Source organism: Branchiostoma lanceolatum, chromosome 16 (assembly GCF_035083965.1).
Source record: "Branchiostoma lanceolatum isolate klBraLanc5 chromosome 16, klBraLanc5.hap2, whole genome shotgun sequence".
Lineage (NCBI taxonomy): Eukaryota > Metazoa > Chordata > Leptocardii > Amphioxiformes > Branchiostomatidae > Branchiostoma > Branchiostoma lanceolatum.
The window spans coordinates 2,095,463-2,115,378 of record NC_089737.1 but is presented as its reverse complement, the minus strand read 5'-3'; the positions used below and the strand labels follow the sequence as shown (position 1 = coordinate 2,115,378).

The window sequence follows — 19,916 nt, the reverse complement described above, 5'->3', positions numbered from 1 at the left end:
AAGAATTATGACTTGATTTTCCCGCCCCCGACAGTATTTCCTTTTAATTTCCACCAGGAAAATGTCTGACAAGTTGATATATGTTTCACTTTAATGCATGATTCCGTGCCTTTGGTTGCGTAAAGTTATTTGAAAGTTCACAAGACATGCCGATCGTTCTTGATATTGATGGTAGAAAACGAAAATTGTGGCCCATGAACATTGAATTTCCGAAAAGCACGAAAACAAAACGTGCGGCCTTTCTGAACTCGTACCGATTTGAAAGTCAAGGTTACCACCAGGCCCAAACAGGATGGCGGTTGGTGGGAAGTGTTAGTCATCATGAGGGGTGCTTTTGTGGTGTGCTGACGGAGAAAAGTGGCCGGAAGGAGTTTTGGCAACACTTCGACATTCCGCTGTCCGATTTGAGTCATTTCATGACAGAAACATTCTGCACGAAATCTGTTTTTTACGTTACAGACGCACCAAGAAGGCTAATGGGACGAAAATGGGCAAAAACATTACTCTCCAAGGCATCGGAAAATCAACAGGGAAATCACATTCTAGATTTTACTGTTTATAGTATATTGATTGCCCTTAGTGGGCCCTCTACCCTAACTTGAAGATTACAATATCCAGTTTATCAGTTCTCTGAAACTATCGCCCCCCTGCCTACACTTACCCCCTTCAGATACCATTGATAAGCGCACAGTCAATTGATACTTTATCCTCAAGATAGAATCTATATCCTGCTCCGTTGAGGACACTGGTCAACCAGACCCAAGCTAGCTCTACATCAAATTTGTCATCAAAATGATAATCTTTATCTTAAAAATGACTGTACAAAAGGTCTATGCTGTATAATTTGAAAACCATCGCTAAGCAAATTTGTAAAAAAAGTTAAACATTGGTAGCCTTAGTTGGCAGATTGAATCCCGTTTATGATACATACGTATCTGAAAAGTAGTCTTTTGTTGTGACCTGTACTTAACCATGTGGGCATACAATACATTACATGCACAGTAAAGGTCTCCATTCATTCAATAAAAGTGTTCTAATCGTATTACAGTGAAGACATTTTCCGTCCGCGCATAGCGCCCTCCCTCTGTGGTGATGGAATATCTATCAACTGGCCTCCCCAAAGACAACAACTGTGCATTAATGACTCACTATAAACTAATTACTGGCGTTGAAAATTCGATATCGGACGGGCAGTCACCAATTTCGGGATCCAGTGTCAACCATTCTCGTTAGTCTGAGCAGGTTTTCTCACACGTAATAAACGAGAGACAGCTGTATAAAGGTGACTCAAAATAGTCTGAAGTCCCGAGAGGTAAATGAACCCTGCATAAGCCAGTGTAGCTACAGCTGGAACAAGAATGGTAACAAAAAAAGACATTGCCATGGCGACGGTGGTCTTTGTTGTAAACTGATCAACTGGAAAAAGCTAGCATGTAATTCGTCACTCTATCACTCTATCACTCTTTCTTTATGTATGTATCGCCAAATATGCCAAAGAACCTGTTCACTAAATTCGCAGCTCTTCCCATTGAAACCGACGAGAATCTGCCAGAAGTACGTAAGATTGTACGATAGTATGTTACCTTGCCAGTTCTCAAAGCAGATGATAGGTTGGGAATCATGGCATCGATTTGATATGTCGAAGACGTTTTCAAATTTGTAGTATACTCTCTGGTTAGTGGTTACCTGGACTACTCCATTCTGGGGACATTGCTACCAGTTGCTTGAGTAACTATTTGGGGCGTATCTTACTACTTGGATGTCTAACCTTCATCAACGTACATTGCTACCAGTTTTTATCCGCCCAGTATTCAGCTCTCTCGCCATTACATATTTTTGAGGGTCTGCATGGGGGTCCCTACAACTCTTTACGCTGAATTCAGAAGACCCCCACGTATTACGCTGTAATCGGGAAGGCAATTACGCAAAATTTGGTCGCCTCGCTACGAATTACGTGAATAAGACGGCTATCCCTACGAATTACAGGAAATCGAGAAATACGCTGCCTATGCCTGACGGAAAAGAGCACTCAGACCCTCCTTTTTACTGAACAAACCCCAACAGTACCAGCAGAGAATGTGTGTGTGTGCTGAGAAGAAGCGGACAGCTGAGTGGAGGTGTCTGACAACACTAACCAGCCGCGGGTTCAGTGTCTCCGAACACTCCGCAGACACGACGTCCATCACACACGTCATCCTCATTATCTGATGTTACAAACCACAACAGCTGTGACTCCGAGCTGCAACCCTGCAACCCAGTCTGTCGATCATATTTAGGGCCACAAGAAATAAATTTTATAAACGACATCCTCGGTAGACTCCAAATCTAATGCGAGAGAGCGCACCAAAAAGATGCGTAAAAAACAAGATATCTAAATTTACCATTAAAAATGCTTGCGTTGATGTCATGAGCAGTGTTGGACAGAGATGGTCCGTTTACAATCGGGCTGTTAAGCCCCTGTCACACTTGTGCGTATAAGCCATTCCGTGCGAGTTCCGTGTTGAATTTTGACAATACGCATTTGTACGCTCAAAATATCAATTTTTTTTTCTAGTTATGCGCGTCGCAGATATAGCGCGTGAATAACGAATTCAACGCATCCGATGCGTTTGAGACACGTATAATTGGCATATGAAGTGCGCGATAGTGTTATCCTTGCAGCGAATAGCTGCGTATCAGGTGCGTATGCTGAGCGTATTCCGGACGCACACAACGTCTACCGACCGCATGCCTGACGCACTTCCGACTAATGCCAATCGAATTATGAGCTTATTTGGTTGCATTGATATTAGTATTTACTTAAACTGTTATGGGGAGACGCCTCCATAACTGACGACAAGTAGGACCTTTTGTATATATGTAACAGGGACACCAATTTCACTTTTGGAACACGCCGTGACACTTAGAGCCATTATTTAGCCTGTGAATTTGGTTGCGTTGATATCAGTAGTTACGAAAACTGTTATCATAAGTAACGAACGGTAGAACATTTATGTTTATGAAAATGGGCACATTTGTGTGGGCCATTTCAATGATTATTTAAATCAAAAGTTATGTACACTTTGCTGGCTGTGTTTGCTTCCTCTCTGCCCTTAACTAAATTGAATACCCGACCCGACCAATGAAATACCAAATCTGGAATGTACCCCGGATGTTCGTCGAGTACGCTACATGCACGCTATCCGCACGTTATCTGTGCGTTGTTCAGACGCTACTGGTACGTACAATGCGCTGCCCGATCGCAGGACGAACGACACTCATTGGTGACGTATATTCTTATTCGCCATACGTTCGATCATCGTGCGTTGTATCTGCGCTGCAAGTACGCAATGTGGTCGCTGCGCAGAGATCGTGCGGCAAGAGAAGCGTATTACCGCGTTTGGAGCGCAAACACAAAGCGCGCTCGTACCCTACTCGACCGATGTCGGACGTTTGAACTGCGTTCTTATGACGTCTGAGCTGCGTATCAGCGTTCGCACGAAAGTTTTCGGTAGTTTCAAAAATATCAGGCGTACTGGGCTGTGGCTTGCGTGTGCCTGCGTACCTAAAACTTTCACAAAACGATTGAGAAACGCATTAGGTGCGTATTGTGCGCACGCCGGCGTATGACAAAAATGTTAACACGCAACTCACACGGAAATGATATACGCACAAGTGTGACAGGGCCCTTACATTGAATATTGTCGCGTTATATCTTGTGCGAATATTCAAGTGCGCGTGAGTTGCGCATTAACATTTTTTGGTTTAAGTAAGGTTTTTTGCTGGAAAAAAGTTGTTTTCTACTTTAACCCATCGTTGTGCAGCCCAGTGATCGAACCTAAGAAATCACTTATTCGACTACAAACCTAACCTAAACCAAAAACATGTTAATACGCAACTCATGCGGACTTGTATATACGCACAGGTGTGACAGGGGCTTTAACGCCCTAATTCAATTGGGGCAGTGACCTCGCTGCGATCGCTGCGACCTAAAATTTGAAAGATCGCTTATCGATTTTCATTAGAAAAAAAAACGATTTCTCTACGTTTTGTGTGTCCTGTTGTCTTTTCACTCGTACTCATGCATTATGGCTGATAGTCCAATTTTGAAGCCAATGGTCACACAGATTCAATTTTGGTCGCAGCGAGGACGCAGCGCGACCGCCTACTTACAATATTTACTTCACGTCTGAAAAGTATAATCACGTCATTCTCATGTAATTATTGGTTGGGTGGAGAAAATAATAAAGGCGAGTGATGGTGTTTCGAGAATATTCTGCCTGCCTGGCTGAACGCTCAGGCCAGGTGCTAGTGGCGGGCAGCAGGGTACTTAGCTGTTGGACGTCAGCAAAGGTAGTTAGCCGGGGAACAACGCAAAAGTTGGAGGCTTTCTCTAACAGTACATAACTAAAATATTATTGTCAAAGTTATTGCCATCTGACATGGGTGGGAGTCTGAGACCTGTACCTCGCGCTATTAGTCTAGATATTGCGGTACTCTACGAACAGGTTAAGTAGAAAATAATTAGAAGAATTTTCGAACAGTAACAACAACAAGTCAACGTTAACAACAAAAATAAAGAAACAGGGTAAATGCAGTATCATGTTGATAGTAATCAGACTTTGAATGAATCCTATCAATCCTCTTGATTGTGACTTGTTTATACAATTAATTTCAAAGCGTGGGAGGTATTTTCCATGAGTTATATAATGCGACAACCACTTTCGCTTATCAAGCAAACCTCACCGCAATCTCAAAACAATGAAATTCTTCAGATTCCGTCCAACACTTGAGACGGTCGCGTCGAGGAAATATAAGCCAGTGTATAGTCTCACTTTCCTTTAAGGAAATCTGGGGAAAATCTTGATGGATGATCAGATTCGGACAATCTTAATGGGTAGATAGCTTTGTACGCTCCAAGGCTCAAGTTATAGTCGCTGTGGCAACGAAGACACGAAACTTTTCGTCATTATTCTGTTTCCGTCGTCATGTGCAATATATTTTAGTAAGCTTTTATGAACACCTAGTCTTTTTAATTGTAATTCAATAGTATTTAAACTCATGTGTATACTCCAAAATTGAAAAGAACATTTTTTTATGTTTTGTGCAATGAAAAAATATTCATCATCATCAAGACATCCTGTATAACATGGGGGTACCACGTCTAAAGCCTCATAAAAATGTTATTTCAACATATTGATGAATAGTGAACATATGAATAGAAACAGACACAATTGTTGAGCGTTTAAGCTGGTACACTTTGTCTATTGATTGCTTGGGCTTTGAATAGACACGGGTATACTAATGCATGGACGGGCGTATCACAAAGATAGGGTAAAACAGAGTATACTGGGAGGAATAGTTCCGATAACATAACAAAAGAAGGCGAGGCAGTAAGACATTAGCCTGGTTGCTACCGAGGCCCCAACACTCGCTACCCTGAAAATATCAGAGAAGCGAGCATAGGAGCCCAGGTAGTAATCGGATGGTACCCAGGCTAGTACAGTGAGTAAAACGAAGTCTAAGATCTTCGACAAAATTGTCTGGAATCCCCACAGACAGTGAAAACTCAGAGAAAGGGGGGAAACTGTAAGATTGATTGAACCGCCCCCTCTAGCGGCCAGACCTTGTCTGCACCGGGGAGGATCATTCTTCAGACTCTCCAAGCAGACGTTGGTAGAGACGATTGTTGTCCTTTTTATCATGTGCCCCGTTTTCTGTCGGCACACTCAGAAAACGGGGCAAATGATAAAAAAGTCACAATCTTCTCCACCACCCTCTGCTTGGAGATTGCATTCTTGGGGACATTCTCTTCATTCTGTTCGTAATTACTCTGTGTTAGGACGTCTTTCTCGTTGCAAAACTCAATTCCATCTGTAGTGCAACAACCAGGCTATTAGACGGCCCCTCCAACATACTTTTAGCAAAGCCACTGGATCAAAAACGTAATGTATACAACTTGCTAATGAGTCATGTCAAGGCTTTGTATTTGAACTTTAGCTTGGATACTAATTACGTTCGCAGTGGGACATAAGTAGTAACACATGGGTTTCCTAGACGATCACCTTTCCAAGTAAACAAGTCGAACATCTGTGTTTTAATGTACTTGTCTAATAACCTTGAACTCGAGAGGTTAGGTTTCAGACGTTACCTTCTTGGTTAGAAATAGCAAAGTTAATTTATCAAACCCTACAATAGGACAACGGAAAAAGACAGACATAGAATGATGCAAAGGACCAAATGCGATACGTCGGAAATAACGCGTTTTACGTTTTCATTAATCAGTACAAACCTCGGTAACGTAGCGCTACCCGATGTCGTCCGATTCCTTCAAAACGATATATTCCTTCAAAACGTGCGCGGACAGATACAACTGTTTAACCAATGGGAAGAAACACCAGTTCTTCCTTTAGCGATTCTTCATTCCTCGTGAGAACAGATTTTTTATGATACACAAAGTTGGTAAGTGCACTGTGATAATTCATTCAATCCGTTAGCTATCATACAATCAGTATGATAGTCATACTATCAATATGCTGAATTTCAAATACAAAGTCTTGAAATGACTCATTAGTAACAATCACGAGATATAGTAGCACTAGCACTACGTTAGCCTGCTGACATTGCTCTATCCACCACTAAGCCAACACATTTTTAAAAATAAAGTCAGGGTTAAAAGGATCTGGTACCAACTGTCACCATCACACGTGCACGAGCTCAATGTCGTCAAAGTACCTATAGCGATAAGTCAGAAAAAAACGATTTTATGAACTTGTCAACCTTGGTAGTCTGCTGACATTGCTCTGGTCGCACATTTTAGCTGAAGTCAGGGTTAAAAGGATCCGTGGGACCAAGTGTCACCATCACACGTGCACGAGCTCAATGTCAAACAGTCCACACAGGGACTCCACGGGTGGAACACAGGTGGGAGGAAATCTACGGGGGGCGGGGGTGATGATGTGGGAAGAGCGTAAGATGTTAGTCATCAGAACCATTTGCTTGCTAACTATATAAGAGTAAAGCAGAAATTTAAAAATTAGGATGAACAGTCGAGGATTTAACAAGCAATGTGCATCGATAGACAGGTGATATTAGCCTGGGTGCCAGGCTGTTTCAAGGGCCAACTGTCATACGCAGGCCTGCTCCTCGGCTCATGTCAAACTTGCGCCCAAGGAAATTTTACAACAGGTCCCTGAGAAACTCGGGGGGGGGGGGGCGGTCTAAGGGGTTGTGGTCAAATTTCCTTGGTGGCATGTTGGCCCTAGAGCCGAGTAGCTGGCCTGTGTAGGCCCTGGAAACAATCTAGCATCCAGGCTAGCATCTCCTCTGGCAGTGTATTTCAGTAATGGATGAAACAAATCAGTCGCGCGGGTGATGATGATTGACGGAATACCAGCGTCTCAGCAGGGGGAGGGGGCAGGCTGAGTGGGAGTGTCAGCACGCAGATGTGGAGGAGGACTGGCCTCCCAAGGTCAAACGAAGGTAAAGAAGCCGATAACTATATCGTTGAAAGTGCGCCGGTGTCGTTAGGCCAACCCGCAGCTGCAGTGTGTTCCGTCTACTCAGTCATGGTGAACCACCGGTCTGCTGCAAACCGTCAACTTGTCGTTAACACAAGGTCAAGAATTCTCGGGATAGATACAATAAATGTGTGCTACCGCGCTCAAAAAGGCCAATTAAAGAGAGAATATACAGACAGACACTCACACTATGTTCTGCTAGCGTGGCAAAAAGCATGCCTGGTTTACAGTATTAAAGGTGCCCTAAGCGATTTCAGGGGGTAAAACTGGAAATATTCTGGATAAAGCAATCTGTATGAAATTGACAGTTACACATTTACTTCCCAAAATCAGCACATTTGCATCATTATTTCATACTTTTGGCGTTTAAAAAGAGTGCAGCAACAAGTCACAGAAGGGGTATCTTATTTATTGGTACCACCCAAAAATCAACCTAGAATCCAGCCGAAACCGTTTTCTGTCGACAATTTTCGGTAACTTCCGGTCGCATGATGTCACAATGTCCGAGTACATTGAGACATGACCGCGTGATTAATTGTCCGGAAGCATTGGGGACTAATCGGTCAAAATCGGGCATATTTGGAAGATTTGAAATAATGGCTGGCCTCCAAGTGCTCAGATTTTCAATGAGTTCCCACCACACAACGACATCGAATATTTGCTTGTTGATGGTCGATGTGCAATGGGATAGTGTTCTTCAAACTTACTAAGTATAGAAATCAATAGAAAATTGATTTTGAAAATACGACTTTCAACGCCCTAATATTGCATAATAATGTGTTGAATTGTAACGTTACTACATTTGATATTCTCGTTCCCGGGGAGCTTCGGCGAAACTCGGGGCAATCACTATTTTGAATTCCCTTCGCAGGTGCGGAGCTCCTTATGCCATGTGTTTACAGTTACAGTAAACGTTCGGACCGTTTTTAGGTTTGTTGAACGACATTTTTATCAGTAGGGAGAACATCATGCGTGCTGAGAGCAGCTGGTCTACCATGTAGAACGGCTGTCATGACGCATCGGTGCCCCAACCTGGGCTGTACTTCCCTGGGACCAGTCTATTTGGGGCAGCATTTGTCTGTTTGTGTATGTGTGTCTGTTTGTGCGTGTCTGTGTGTGTTGTGTGCGCGTGCGCATGCGCGCGTCTGTGTGCGTATGCCTGTGTGTGCGTTTGTGTGTGTGTGTGTGTGTGTGTGTGTGCGAGTTTGTTGGTCACCAAGATAACTTGAGAACGGCTGGATGGTTTTGTTTCATATTAGGTGTGTTAATAGGTTGTGACAAAAACGGGACAAGATGAGACTTTGGGTCCACTGGTGGCTTGTTTTGGTACCGTAGTGTACTAGTAACATCCGATTTTGATATCTCGTGTTCTAGATATGCCATGGCCATTTTTGGCTGGTAGGTAGCTCTTTTATTTGGGGAAAAGTGGCACAAGCTTGGTCCCTCTAGCAGCTTTTTTGGAACTGCAGGGGCGTTTCAGTTGCTGACTCGGTGAAACAGGGTAAGTCAGGAAGGGATTACTGAATTTTTACGATTGCTGACCTCAAAGGTCATGCCGACATAATCTCCAACCAGATGTTGAGTTGCGAGTGGGGAGTTGGAAAGAAAGAGCTACATACGTTATGATTTTTCGCTCCCATCAAAAGGATGGGAATTCTCTCACCATTTGGGCTTATGTAAAAGAAAAAAACACCACCTCTAAGTACATAAACATGTATTACACACGTATGATGCGCTTTCATACACAAATTTCAAATATACAAACATGTACAGATTTACAGTCATATGCATGGCGAACATTATGTCAACAAATATATACAAATAAAACATCGTGTTCAAAATAATAGCAGCGAGGGAAAATATACAGACCTCATTTTTTTACAGAAAAAAAATTAGAAATGTGCAGACGCTGCAGACAACACCGGTGCTCACGACTGATTTGTTACGGGCCATTATAGACGAATTTCATTCGTTACAAACTTGGTCAGTACTGTTTCAAAAACATATAATAACGTTGAAGTACACTACAATCTCTCTAACATCTGATTCTCCACGTCGACCAGAAAGAGAATTTTACACATCACGCGTCTCTTAAGGCTTTAGCGTATATGAAGACCGAGCTATCTACAATATATATGCATAAACAAACTTTTTTCAAAGAAACGCATTGTCTTTGGGACTTTGCGTGTCAAGTAATGTAGAAGTTTCTCTTGTTCTTGGGTTCCTTCCAATTTTTTAAATAATGGTAGAGATCTCAATCTTGATACAATTATCTCTAAGAGACGCGCAATGCATTTTTGTCACAAAATGCAAGTAAACTTTTAGTCTCATAATTCATCACTATCAAAGTTCTTGAATTTTTCAAAAGAAAGGCGATGCACTGTGAGATTCCAAAGAGCTCTTCACTTGCACTTGAATTCTGTACACAATGGAGAGTATTCGAGAGACGGTAGCATACTTTTCAACGTCAACTACTGACATTATATTGCTGATATTTTAAAGTTTAAAAACAGTCAGAACACACACAATATCACATTTTAGCGTGTTAAACACTCAAAAAATTGACATATACTCCAGTACCTTCATCAAAAAGGATCGGCTTGTGTTGACATTGTTCTTAGATATCATACAGTTCTGTAACTGTTGTTATTGGTACACGGAAGTCTTTGGGTACTGCGCATGCACAGATGTAGGCACTTGGTACTGAGGAAGTGCGTATCTCGTCGTAGCTCCCGCGGGGAGTGCTGGGATAGATGACGTAGCCGCCAGCGTAGGGTTCAGTCCCGGTACTGAGTGTAAAGGGATACGGGGTGGTAGCGGTACCGTGGGGGACGGGGGGTAGCTCCCGGGGGTGGGGGCCCTGTACTGAAGGGCGGGTTTCGGTACGGAGGGAGGGGTGCCCTTGGGAATGATGTGGGGAGACCAGGGGTCCGTCATCATGTAGTGCGCCTGCGCGCCGGGCACGCCAGGATGGATGGTGCCGAACTCGCTGACTCGCTGTTTCTTCCACCGGGCACGCTTGTTCTGGAACCAGACCTGGCGGAGGGATACAGAAAATCACAGATGAGACAAATTTGCAATGTCAATGATACACGAGACACATTCTAGTATCCAAACATATCAAAAATTTCTTTGACAGTTTAAAAAAAAAAAAAAACAAGTTCCAGAACAAACTGCTAGGATGCCCAAACCAACCGCGGCCACCTGAGGTCCGCGGTAGTACCGTAGAAAGCCGCTATGAGGCCCTTTATATTGAACTTGACCTTGATTTTCTCGACACTTCTCGGGTTATGCTGTCCGACAAACACCCGAAAACAGAACGCAGAACCTTATTGGCACAGTGCATGCAATCTGACAACAGTGTAGGTTGACGTTTCGTTCATGTTCGCCAGAGGTCGCTATAAGATGACGTTTGTGGTTCATGTCTATACAATCTTGGGAATATGTTCAAGGCAAGGGTTGATAACAAGTTGATCAACAATGACAAAAAAATGATTTCACGTGCGTTGTGAAATAATAAAACCATCGACCAATATATCAATCAAACAAAAATACACCAGAACCATGGTGTCCCTACAACTTTCACGTCAGACGAGATCTAGAGAGACTTCGGGCTCAGATCTGGTCTAATTGGTGATATGCCCATGACAATTACAAATTCCTTACTACGTTATGTATCAATATCTCCATGTGTGTTTGTGAGACTCACCTTGATCTTGGCCTCGGGCAGCTGCAGTGTGGAGGTGAGCCAGTCCAGCGTGTCGTTATCCGGGTAGTGCGTCATGGCGAACACCTGTTCCAGCGCGCTCACCTACAGGGGGCAGTAGGGAGAAATAATACATGTGTCAATGTTAAAACACATATCACAATTGCAAGAAACACACGTACATATGTACTTTGAACATGCCAAAATCCCGGATACCACCCCCTCCCAAATCCCGTTACATCTTACGTCAGCATACTGACATATACATACATACATACATGGATGCATACATACGGTGAACATACATACGCAAATTGCAGTTATTCAAGCAACTGGATGTATTTGGACGCATATTTTTACTGCATATCTTATTACCTGGATGTCTGACTTTTATTGGTGTACATACATGTTCATCCCAAATTAAACTTCGAAACAACATTTGCAGATACTAAATTGGACTCACTTGGTGGTATTTGAAGGTGGTCCTGGTTTTCTTGGCTTTCTTGTCGGAATCTGTCGCACTTGGCGGCGGGGAGGAAGACTTCTTAGGGTGGCGCTCTGTAGGCGAGGGTGTGCTTGGGGTGGGGCTGGGCACTAGAATCTTCTCTGGCGGATGGGACATCTCTAGTTCTTTCTGTCCCAGAGAAAAGTTTTTGACCTCGTCCGGGCAGGCATCGTAGTCGTCGAGCAGCGGCCGCGGGGAGATGGTGCCTTCCGACGCCGAGGAGACGCTCTGTTGGTCCGAGGTCTCAGACCCGGGGGTCATGTACCGATGGGGGTTGTGTCGCATCAAGTCAAGAGTACTCACTGGAAACGGCGGGGAAAGTTCGGAGGGTCTCTTGGGGGATTCCAGGATACTGTCGATGTAGTGCCTGGTGCGACCTTGGTAAGGGTAGTAGTAGTTCGGGACGGGCGCAACGGCGTTCGGTGGACCGCCGGGAGGGCAACCGAAGTCCAAGGGCACGGCTACGTACAGCGGGCTTCTGCCTCGCTGGAAGTTCTGGGTCCTGGGGGCCGCCATTTTGATTGCGATAAGGTGGCTGGAAGACAAAAAAGAAGACATTCAACAACGCTTGAAGCAAAATACCGAGTATGATATTCAAATCCTAATATATAGCCAATCATCTATATCATTGGTGTCATCTTTCTAAATGCATATGAGGGCCGACGAAATCATGATGGTTTAAACACGTAATGAAATTCTTTTGCGACATTTTAGATCTTTTCATTGTGAAATTTGCTGTCTTGTTCTTACAGATGCAAAACAGCGTCTGGCTATATCGGAATGTAGTATCGGTCCAAGACTCCTCATGATTTGTGCGATGTGTGGTTCTCACCACAAACGTTAACGTTACAAAACGACCAGGGCTCGAATGGATTATGAAATGTTACTATTTTAGACCTGTATCCATTTATAAATTATTTGGGTTAGCCATGACATGTAAGGATAAAGACATGCTGAATAAAACTACCATTAAAATGAACTGACAAAGCAGCTAACGTTACGTCGTCTTCTGTCGTCTTAGCTAATGGTACGAACACCTTACCTAGTATCGCCCTGTCTTGTCTCGCCTTCTTCCTAGCTGTCTGAGAATCCTTCAGCACTTCTCCTTACAGCACGACCGCTCACCTCAAAACCGACTTCAAGTAATAACCCCCAACACCTGTAAGTTCCCGCTTTTTATGTAACCTCACCTGCTGATTAATGACATCATCTCTATGACAACCGTAGAACCAATCGGATTCGAGGATCGTCCATTGTCTCTTGTATTCTTTCTAGAGAAGTTGTATTGTTCAAAGAAGGGTGTGAAAAGCTTCGCCTAATTTGCGGGGTGTTTTTGTAACATTTAACTTCTTAAAAAACAACTTATGGTTATGTAAATGAGATAACTTGCCTAATCAGGTTAGGTGAGAGGAGAAAAAGTGCGCGAAAGGCTTCTGGCGTGGGGATGACTAATTAAGTGATTGGCAGCTATTATCCATGAGCTTGGTCACGTAATCATGCTATTGTTCTTCATTGTCTTCTCTGTAAGAGGTGTGTATGCAACTTACCATGTTTCTCAAGGTGCTTGGTTAAACAATAGTATTGTTTGGAACAATAGCATGCTAAGTATAAGTGTCTGCACAAATGACATTATTTATATTTATATACATTTGTGTTTTTTATATTTGTACGTCTGTTTTATATGCGTGACATACCCGAAATAAAGAAATTCAATTCAAACTAACAAATCATTTAGAAAAGTCTAAATAGCTGTTTATGACATCAATGTAGTTCCAAAATCAGACATAAACGCAAATTATAGAGATTGTATACCCTATTTTCGTACACAAAGTAATGCTCTTACCAACCTACAAGCTTTCGATCAGTCCTATCATCCATTTCAAGTTGAAATGAGATTTTCTTTGTTTACGAAAATAGCGTATAAAATGTCTATAATTTGATTACCTACCACCAGATATAGACTTTCAATCGAATAAACGTAAATGCTCGCTTCCTGTATCCTGTTCAACGTTGATATTGTTAGAAACGTTGCATATCCTGAAGCGTTGTCCTGTGATCTTTAGTACATGTAGTGGGTAATTTCAACATGCATGCTTCGGCAATGTAGCTGTTACTTAGCAACGTCTGTCAGGCATATAACGTTGATGTAACGTTATAGAGAGAGCTTTATTCGCCGCCATCTAGGCATGGCGTCAGCTTGTGCTTCATCTGTGAGAATACAATATTTCCTTCAGTCTTCTAGGTTTAAAAAATCTTAAGACAGTTTAGCTAAGGACTCTTCGGGTATGACTGGGTAAGGACCTCTTTTGACCAAGGAAGGCCTACGCGCAACCATCCCATCTTTAAGTACAGGAGGAAGCTGGTTTCACCCGGTGGGCAGGAGGCTTTGGATTTGAGCTATGGATCACGTGGACTAGGGATGACAGAGGCGTGACATTGACGTGTTCTCTGCGTGATGACGCTGTGATGTAGACGTGACCATGCACCGAGCAGCAACTCATGTGAGAAGAGCAGAAGACGACATAGAGGATATCTGTGGTCATCTGTTCCAAGAGCATTCAGTAGATAACGTTATCTCTTAACAGTGACTTTTGTTACGAAAGCGGAAAGGTTTATGTCGCCACCGTGTGGGAAATGTCTGTTATCAGAATATCTTTTACCAAACAATATTCAATATCTTACCAGCGGTCTTTACGTACACTTGATGTTATCTATCTGGTTCTCTAATTTGGGTCAGTTGTGACTTGAAAACATACAGACAGGAATGTCTAGCTAGTAGGTCAGTCGCGCGTCCTGGAGACGAAGACATGCAATTGATAGCATGCGTCTTTAAGCTATAAGCTATTGTGTATCGGTTCATTCGAGATAGAAGATGTCGTACGAGTCGGGGCTAGCGACCGTGTGCGTCACTGCCGTGGGCGCCATCTTATTCCTGGTGCTGTGCGTGTACCTGCCCTACTGCTGTTATAGGATGAACCGCAAGGGGTGCGAGGTGGACGACGCGAAAGGAGGCACTGGTGACTCTGACTCTGAAGTTCCCGCCAGCATTGCCACCACGTTGTAGCGAAAACTTACAAAAAAGAGTTTAAGTCCTTCCGCGCCACTTGGTGGCGGCGCCCATCTCCGATTCGCAGCCCTTGGGCCACACAACTTCGTGAAAGTCCTACAACAGGGGGCTAGTCCGCTGCTAGTAATGTGTGTGTTTAACTTCAATGCTCTTTCCCAAAGGCTAAGCAGAGAAAGCTGTATGTACCATTTTTAAAGTATTTGGCATGACCCGCCCGGGGATCGAACTCAAGACCTACCGTTTGCAAGGCGAACACTCTACCCATTAGGCCATTGCACCGGTTGAAGAAAACTTGTAGGTGTAAGAAAAACAATCAGTAAGTTGATAAATTTGCCAATGAGATTTCAGCCATAAGGTAGAAACGTACTAACCTAGGGCAGTGTCGTTTGCGGAACTTTGACGGCGGTGCGCATGCCCAGTTAAATGTGGTCGCCATGGAAAGCAACTTTATTGTGAAAGAAGCCGAAAAGACGACTAGGACTATGAGAATGACGAGGACAAAGCTCTTTGACTACTCGCAATGACTGATGCTTTATCATCTGTGTATATAATCAATGAGGTTATAACCTACCTGTTGTAACAACGGTCCTTGCGAAAGAACATGTGGATGTAATTAATCTTTAGCTGACAGCTGAAAAAGAGGCTAGGGCTTTCCTGGGAGAAACTTATATACTTAATCAATTTTCACAAACCACGGATGACTTAAGCTTCTTAGTACAAAAATTGTGGTATTTCCGCAGTTTTGACGAAATAAATGTCATTAAGTTCTGGTCCATGGACTGACTAGTTTTGTAATGTTTGTTGTTAGTGATTTGGATTTGTCAACACTGACCGAAGGAGGCCGTATGATGGTGATACATGTGTAGTAAATAAATCACACCGTATGTATCATAACGGAGTTTTTGTTTTGATATGCGGTGAATAAACAGTGATGTGGCAGAAATAGCCATAAAACCCAGACTTTGGGCTTTCCCAACTATACGAGAAAGTATCACGGTTTCCCATCCTAATGTGTAAGGGCCCTGTCACACTTGTGCGTATATTCAAGTGCACGTGAGTTGCAATTAACATATAAGTAAAGTTTGCGGGGACAAAGTTGTTTTCTGCTTTGGCCCACCGTTGTGCAGCCAAGTGATCGAACCTAAGAAATCTCTTCTTCGGCTGCAAACTTAACATAAACCAGAAACAACTCATACGGACTTGTATATACACACAAGTGTGACAGGGCGGACGTCCGGTGAACGAGGCTATAGTATAAACAGCAACAACGGCTTGTTTTTTGCGTTTCGGCGCATGCGCGCCGGAACGCATTGTCCTGGCTTTTACCTTCAAGGAAGGAACCAGGGAAGCTTGGTTCAACACTGTGTCGCACACAATAAGACCTTATATGGCAATACGTTCTCAAATCCTTGTATAGCCGTTGCCTTATATGGCAAGAGAGCACGAAAATGCAGGCAGGCTAGATTTGCATGTGACACAGGACGGCGACCGCATGTAACTGCTACAACTGTTCGGAAATATCATTGCATTGTGGTTTCGGACTTTGATATCCTGAAAAATGACCATATTACATCTATTCCACAAGATTGCAGAAGAAAAAAAATGATTTCGTCAAGAAAACGACCAAAAATCGGCATAAATGATACCATATAGTGAGGTTATAGCATTACGTCCAGAGTTAATAGTTACGTACCGCAGCTTGGCCGATCTGGCAACGCGATGCACTTCGGACCCAGAAGATCCGGGTTCGTCTCCGTGCATGGATTTTTTTTTCTTTTTAGATATTGAATATCAAAAATATATATTGATATTATATTAATCTATCAATATCATATTTATGAATATCATTTTTTTTCATTAATAAATAAAGAAATATTTTATATTTGTTATTTTTAAATATTCATTTAATATATACAAGGCCTTTGTCTTATGAACAGGACTTCATAGATTCCAAACCCGGCATTCGAATTTTTCTGTTCATTGTAATGGAAAATACCGTGCAGCGGCTCCTATGCGCGGTAAGATGATTCTTGCAAAACACTCGCCACTAAACTTCTATCCCCGATGTAAACAGAGGCTCTTGATGTTGTTTGCAAAACAGCGATTCTTTGTTACAGTAGCAAATGCTCCATTGTTCAGTATCGACTTCATTCAGACAACACGGACGTGGAAAGTGGCGCCCCTCGGCACAAAACTATGGGAATTTTCATGAATTTTAGCAAAATTACCCAGGAAAATAAGGAAGAAATGTTGTAAATGCGGAAACCAGAATAATACGGATGAGGTAGCTGTTGATTTGTTTGACATTTGGTAGTCATTTTAGATAGAACCTTAGCTGTTATGAACTTCTATTTCACTTAATTACCATAGTGCTGATGATTCAATGGTGCTTTTTCAAATTTTATGTTTTATTGCGTGCCATGTACATAATTACATTGATAGCTTTTATAATGAGCCTATTATACATTTTACAAATAAGTACAAGTTGTAGGCCAAGACCAGCTTTTTCAAAAGCACTTAAGTTAAGTGACGTAACTTCAAAATTGCTTTCCCCAATCTGCCTTTCTCTATTAAAACAGTACTCATTTCCCAAAATGACAATTTTTCTTATAGACTGAACAGCCCTTGAGTGACTTCCTCTGGCAGATTTTACTTCAAGTAAAGGGAAAAGACAATTCACACTTATAAACGTAGCCGAAACGCCAGCTTTTTTTAAAAGCTCTTGTTTATCCTTCTCCCGCTTGGCACGACCGGGTACAGAAGAGGCTGCACACGCCTAGATTAATGAATATTTCAAGCTCATTTCAGGCATTTCTGGCCCATAGAAAGACAGAGACATTTGATACTCCAAACACAGAGATGTTAATAATATATGCTAGAATTTCAAAAAGTTTCGGAGATTATTTCGGAAACAAATGACGCAGTGTCCTTCATTCAATCTTGGTACCATCGGAGTGGCAAGTAAGAGCGTTACTCCTTAATCTACAAGCAGATGTCGGGTGGACAATTATAGAGTTTTTGACCGATCGTCTTTTCTGTAATTTGGGGTAGTAAACTGTTAGACCGGTCAGAAAACGTTGCAATTTTCCACCCCACCATGTGATCTGCTTGGAGATCAGTACTCCTTCCACGCGACCTCGTTTCCTGTGCTGAAAACAATCTCGTTTTAATTAGTTGGAGACCCTGTGAGTATGGGATTTGTTGCTTGTAAAGGCACAACAGTAAATTCCTATCGTGAGACGATGATTTCATTAATCATACCTCGTGCTGCAGAACACCAGTACTGTAAAAGGTGAAGTATTTATGTTCGCGATTTTCGCGGTGACGTCTCATCCGCAAACTTAAAACCACCGCGAACATTTTTGTTCTGTCTTCTGCCCACCTACTCCCTTGTTTGAACCGCGAACTTAAGAAAAAACCTCGAACACTCCATTTTCTCCCTCTGCAAAATTAATCCCCGCGAATATTTCGCATTTAACAGTATCCATGGTAACTAATCTTCTGCGTCATCGGCTGGACAGCTTTTTATTTGGCGTTGGTTCAAAAATCGTCAGATAGACGCGGAGTTGTCAGACAGTCGAGATGTCGCGTTCGTTAGTCCTCGTCGTGTTCCTCGGTCTGCTGCTCGGGGTGTCCTGCCGACCTCCACCGAAGGCTGTGACAGGTGAGCCGGAGAGCTTCGGAGGGATGGAGACGGGAGGTGACATGCGAAGCGCCTGGAGACGCTTCTGCGAACTGTTCGGCGGCGGCAAGGGAGAGGGCAAGGAGGACGGACAGTTCTCCGGAATGTTCGACGCTAAGGAAGGAGGCAAGAAGGACGGAAAGTCCCTCGGAATGTTCGGGGGAATGGGAGAAGAGAAAGAAGAGGGAATGTTTGGCGGAAAGGGAGAAGGCAAGGACGACGAAGAGCTCCCCAGAATGTTAGGGATGGGAGAAGGCAAGGAAGACGGAAAACTCCCCGGAATGTTAGGGATGGGAGAAGGTAAGGAAGACGGAAAACTCCCCGGAATGTTAGGGATGGGAGAAGGTAAGGAAGACGGAAAGCTCCCCGGAATGTTAGGGATGGGAGAAGGCAAGGAAGACGGAAAACTCCCCGGAATGTTAGGGATGGGAGAAGGCAAGGAAGACGGAAAACTCCCCGGAATGTTAGGGATGGGAGAAGGTAAGGAAGACGGAAAGCTCCCCGGAATGTTAGGGATGGGAGAAGGCAAGGAAGACGGAAAACTCCCCGGAATGTTAGGGATGGGAGAAGGTAAGGAAGACGGAAAGCTCCCCGGAATGTTAGGGATGGGAGAAGGCAAGGAAGACGGAAAACTCCCCGGAATGTTAGGGATGGGAGAAGGCACGGAAGACGGAAAACTCCCCGGAATGTTAGGGATGGGAGAAGGCAAGGAAGACGGAAAACTCCCCGGAATGTTAGGGATGGGAGAAGGTAAGGAAGACGGAAAACTCCCCGGAATGTTAGGGATGGGAGAAGGTAAGGAAGACGGAAAGCTCCCCGGAATGTTAGGGATGGGAGAAGGCAAGGAAGACGGAAAACTCCCCGGAATGTTAGGGATGGGAGAAGGCAAGGAAGACGGAAAACTCCCCGGAATGTTAGGGATGGGAGAAGGTAAGGAAGACGGAAAGCTCCCCGGAATGTTAGGGATGGGAGAAGGCAAGGAAGACGGAAAACTCCCCGGAATGTTAGGGATGGGAGAAGGCACGGAAGACGGAAAACTCCCCGGAATGTTAGGGATGGGAGAAGGCACGGAAGACGGAAAACTCCCCGGAATGTTCGGCGGAATCGGAGAGAACAAGAAAGACGACATCATGTTCGACCGACTGTTCAGCGGGATGGGGGAAGGGAAGAAAGACGAAATAGTCAGCCGACTGTTCGGAGGAATGGGAAGAGGCAAGAAGGACAAATACTTCGCCAAACTCATTCACGGAATGTTCGGAGAAGGCAAGAAGGATGGAAAGTTCGGCCCCCAAAAAGCCGGAATGTTCGCCGGTAGGGGAGAAGTCAAGAAAGCCGGAAAGTTTGGAGGAAGCAAGTTCTACGACGCCGTTTTCGACGGAAAGAAAGGCGGAAGACCCCGCGGTAGGGGGATGCGTCGCCGAGGACAGTGATCACTCGATGGAGGCGGTAGCTGAGGC

The 19,916-nt window shown here is 43.7% G+C and overlaps 2 protein-coding genes across 2 annotated transcripts; one reads left to right on the top strand and one right to left on the bottom strand.

Moving 5' to 3' along the window:
* Positions 1 to 9,198: 9,198 nt before the first annotated feature.
* Positions 9,199 to 12,886, bottom strand: LOC136421578 (paired mesoderm homeobox protein 2-like). The gene is made up of 4 exons (XM_066409008.1): positions 12,753 to 12,886; positions 11,669 to 12,245; positions 11,209 to 11,310; positions 9,199 to 10,535 (listed from the first exon to the last, which is right to left on the bottom strand). The coding sequence occupies exons 2-4, from the start codon at positions 12,224 to 12,226 to the stop codon at positions 10,146 to 10,148; spliced, it is 1,050 nt and encodes a 349-aa protein (XP_066265105.1). The 5' UTR covers positions 12,227 to 12,245; positions 12,753 to 12,886; the 3' UTR covers positions 9,199 to 10,145.
* Positions 12,887 to 18,359: 5,473 nt separating this feature from the next.
* Positions 18,360 to 19,889, top strand: LOC136422138 (protein qua-1-like). Its single transcript, XM_066409786.1, has one exon. It carries the CDS (start codon positions 18,360 to 18,362, stop codon positions 19,887 to 19,889), a length of 1,530 nt encoding a protein of 509 aa, XP_066265883.1.
* The last annotated feature ends 27 nt before the right edge of the window (positions 19,890 to 19,916 follow it).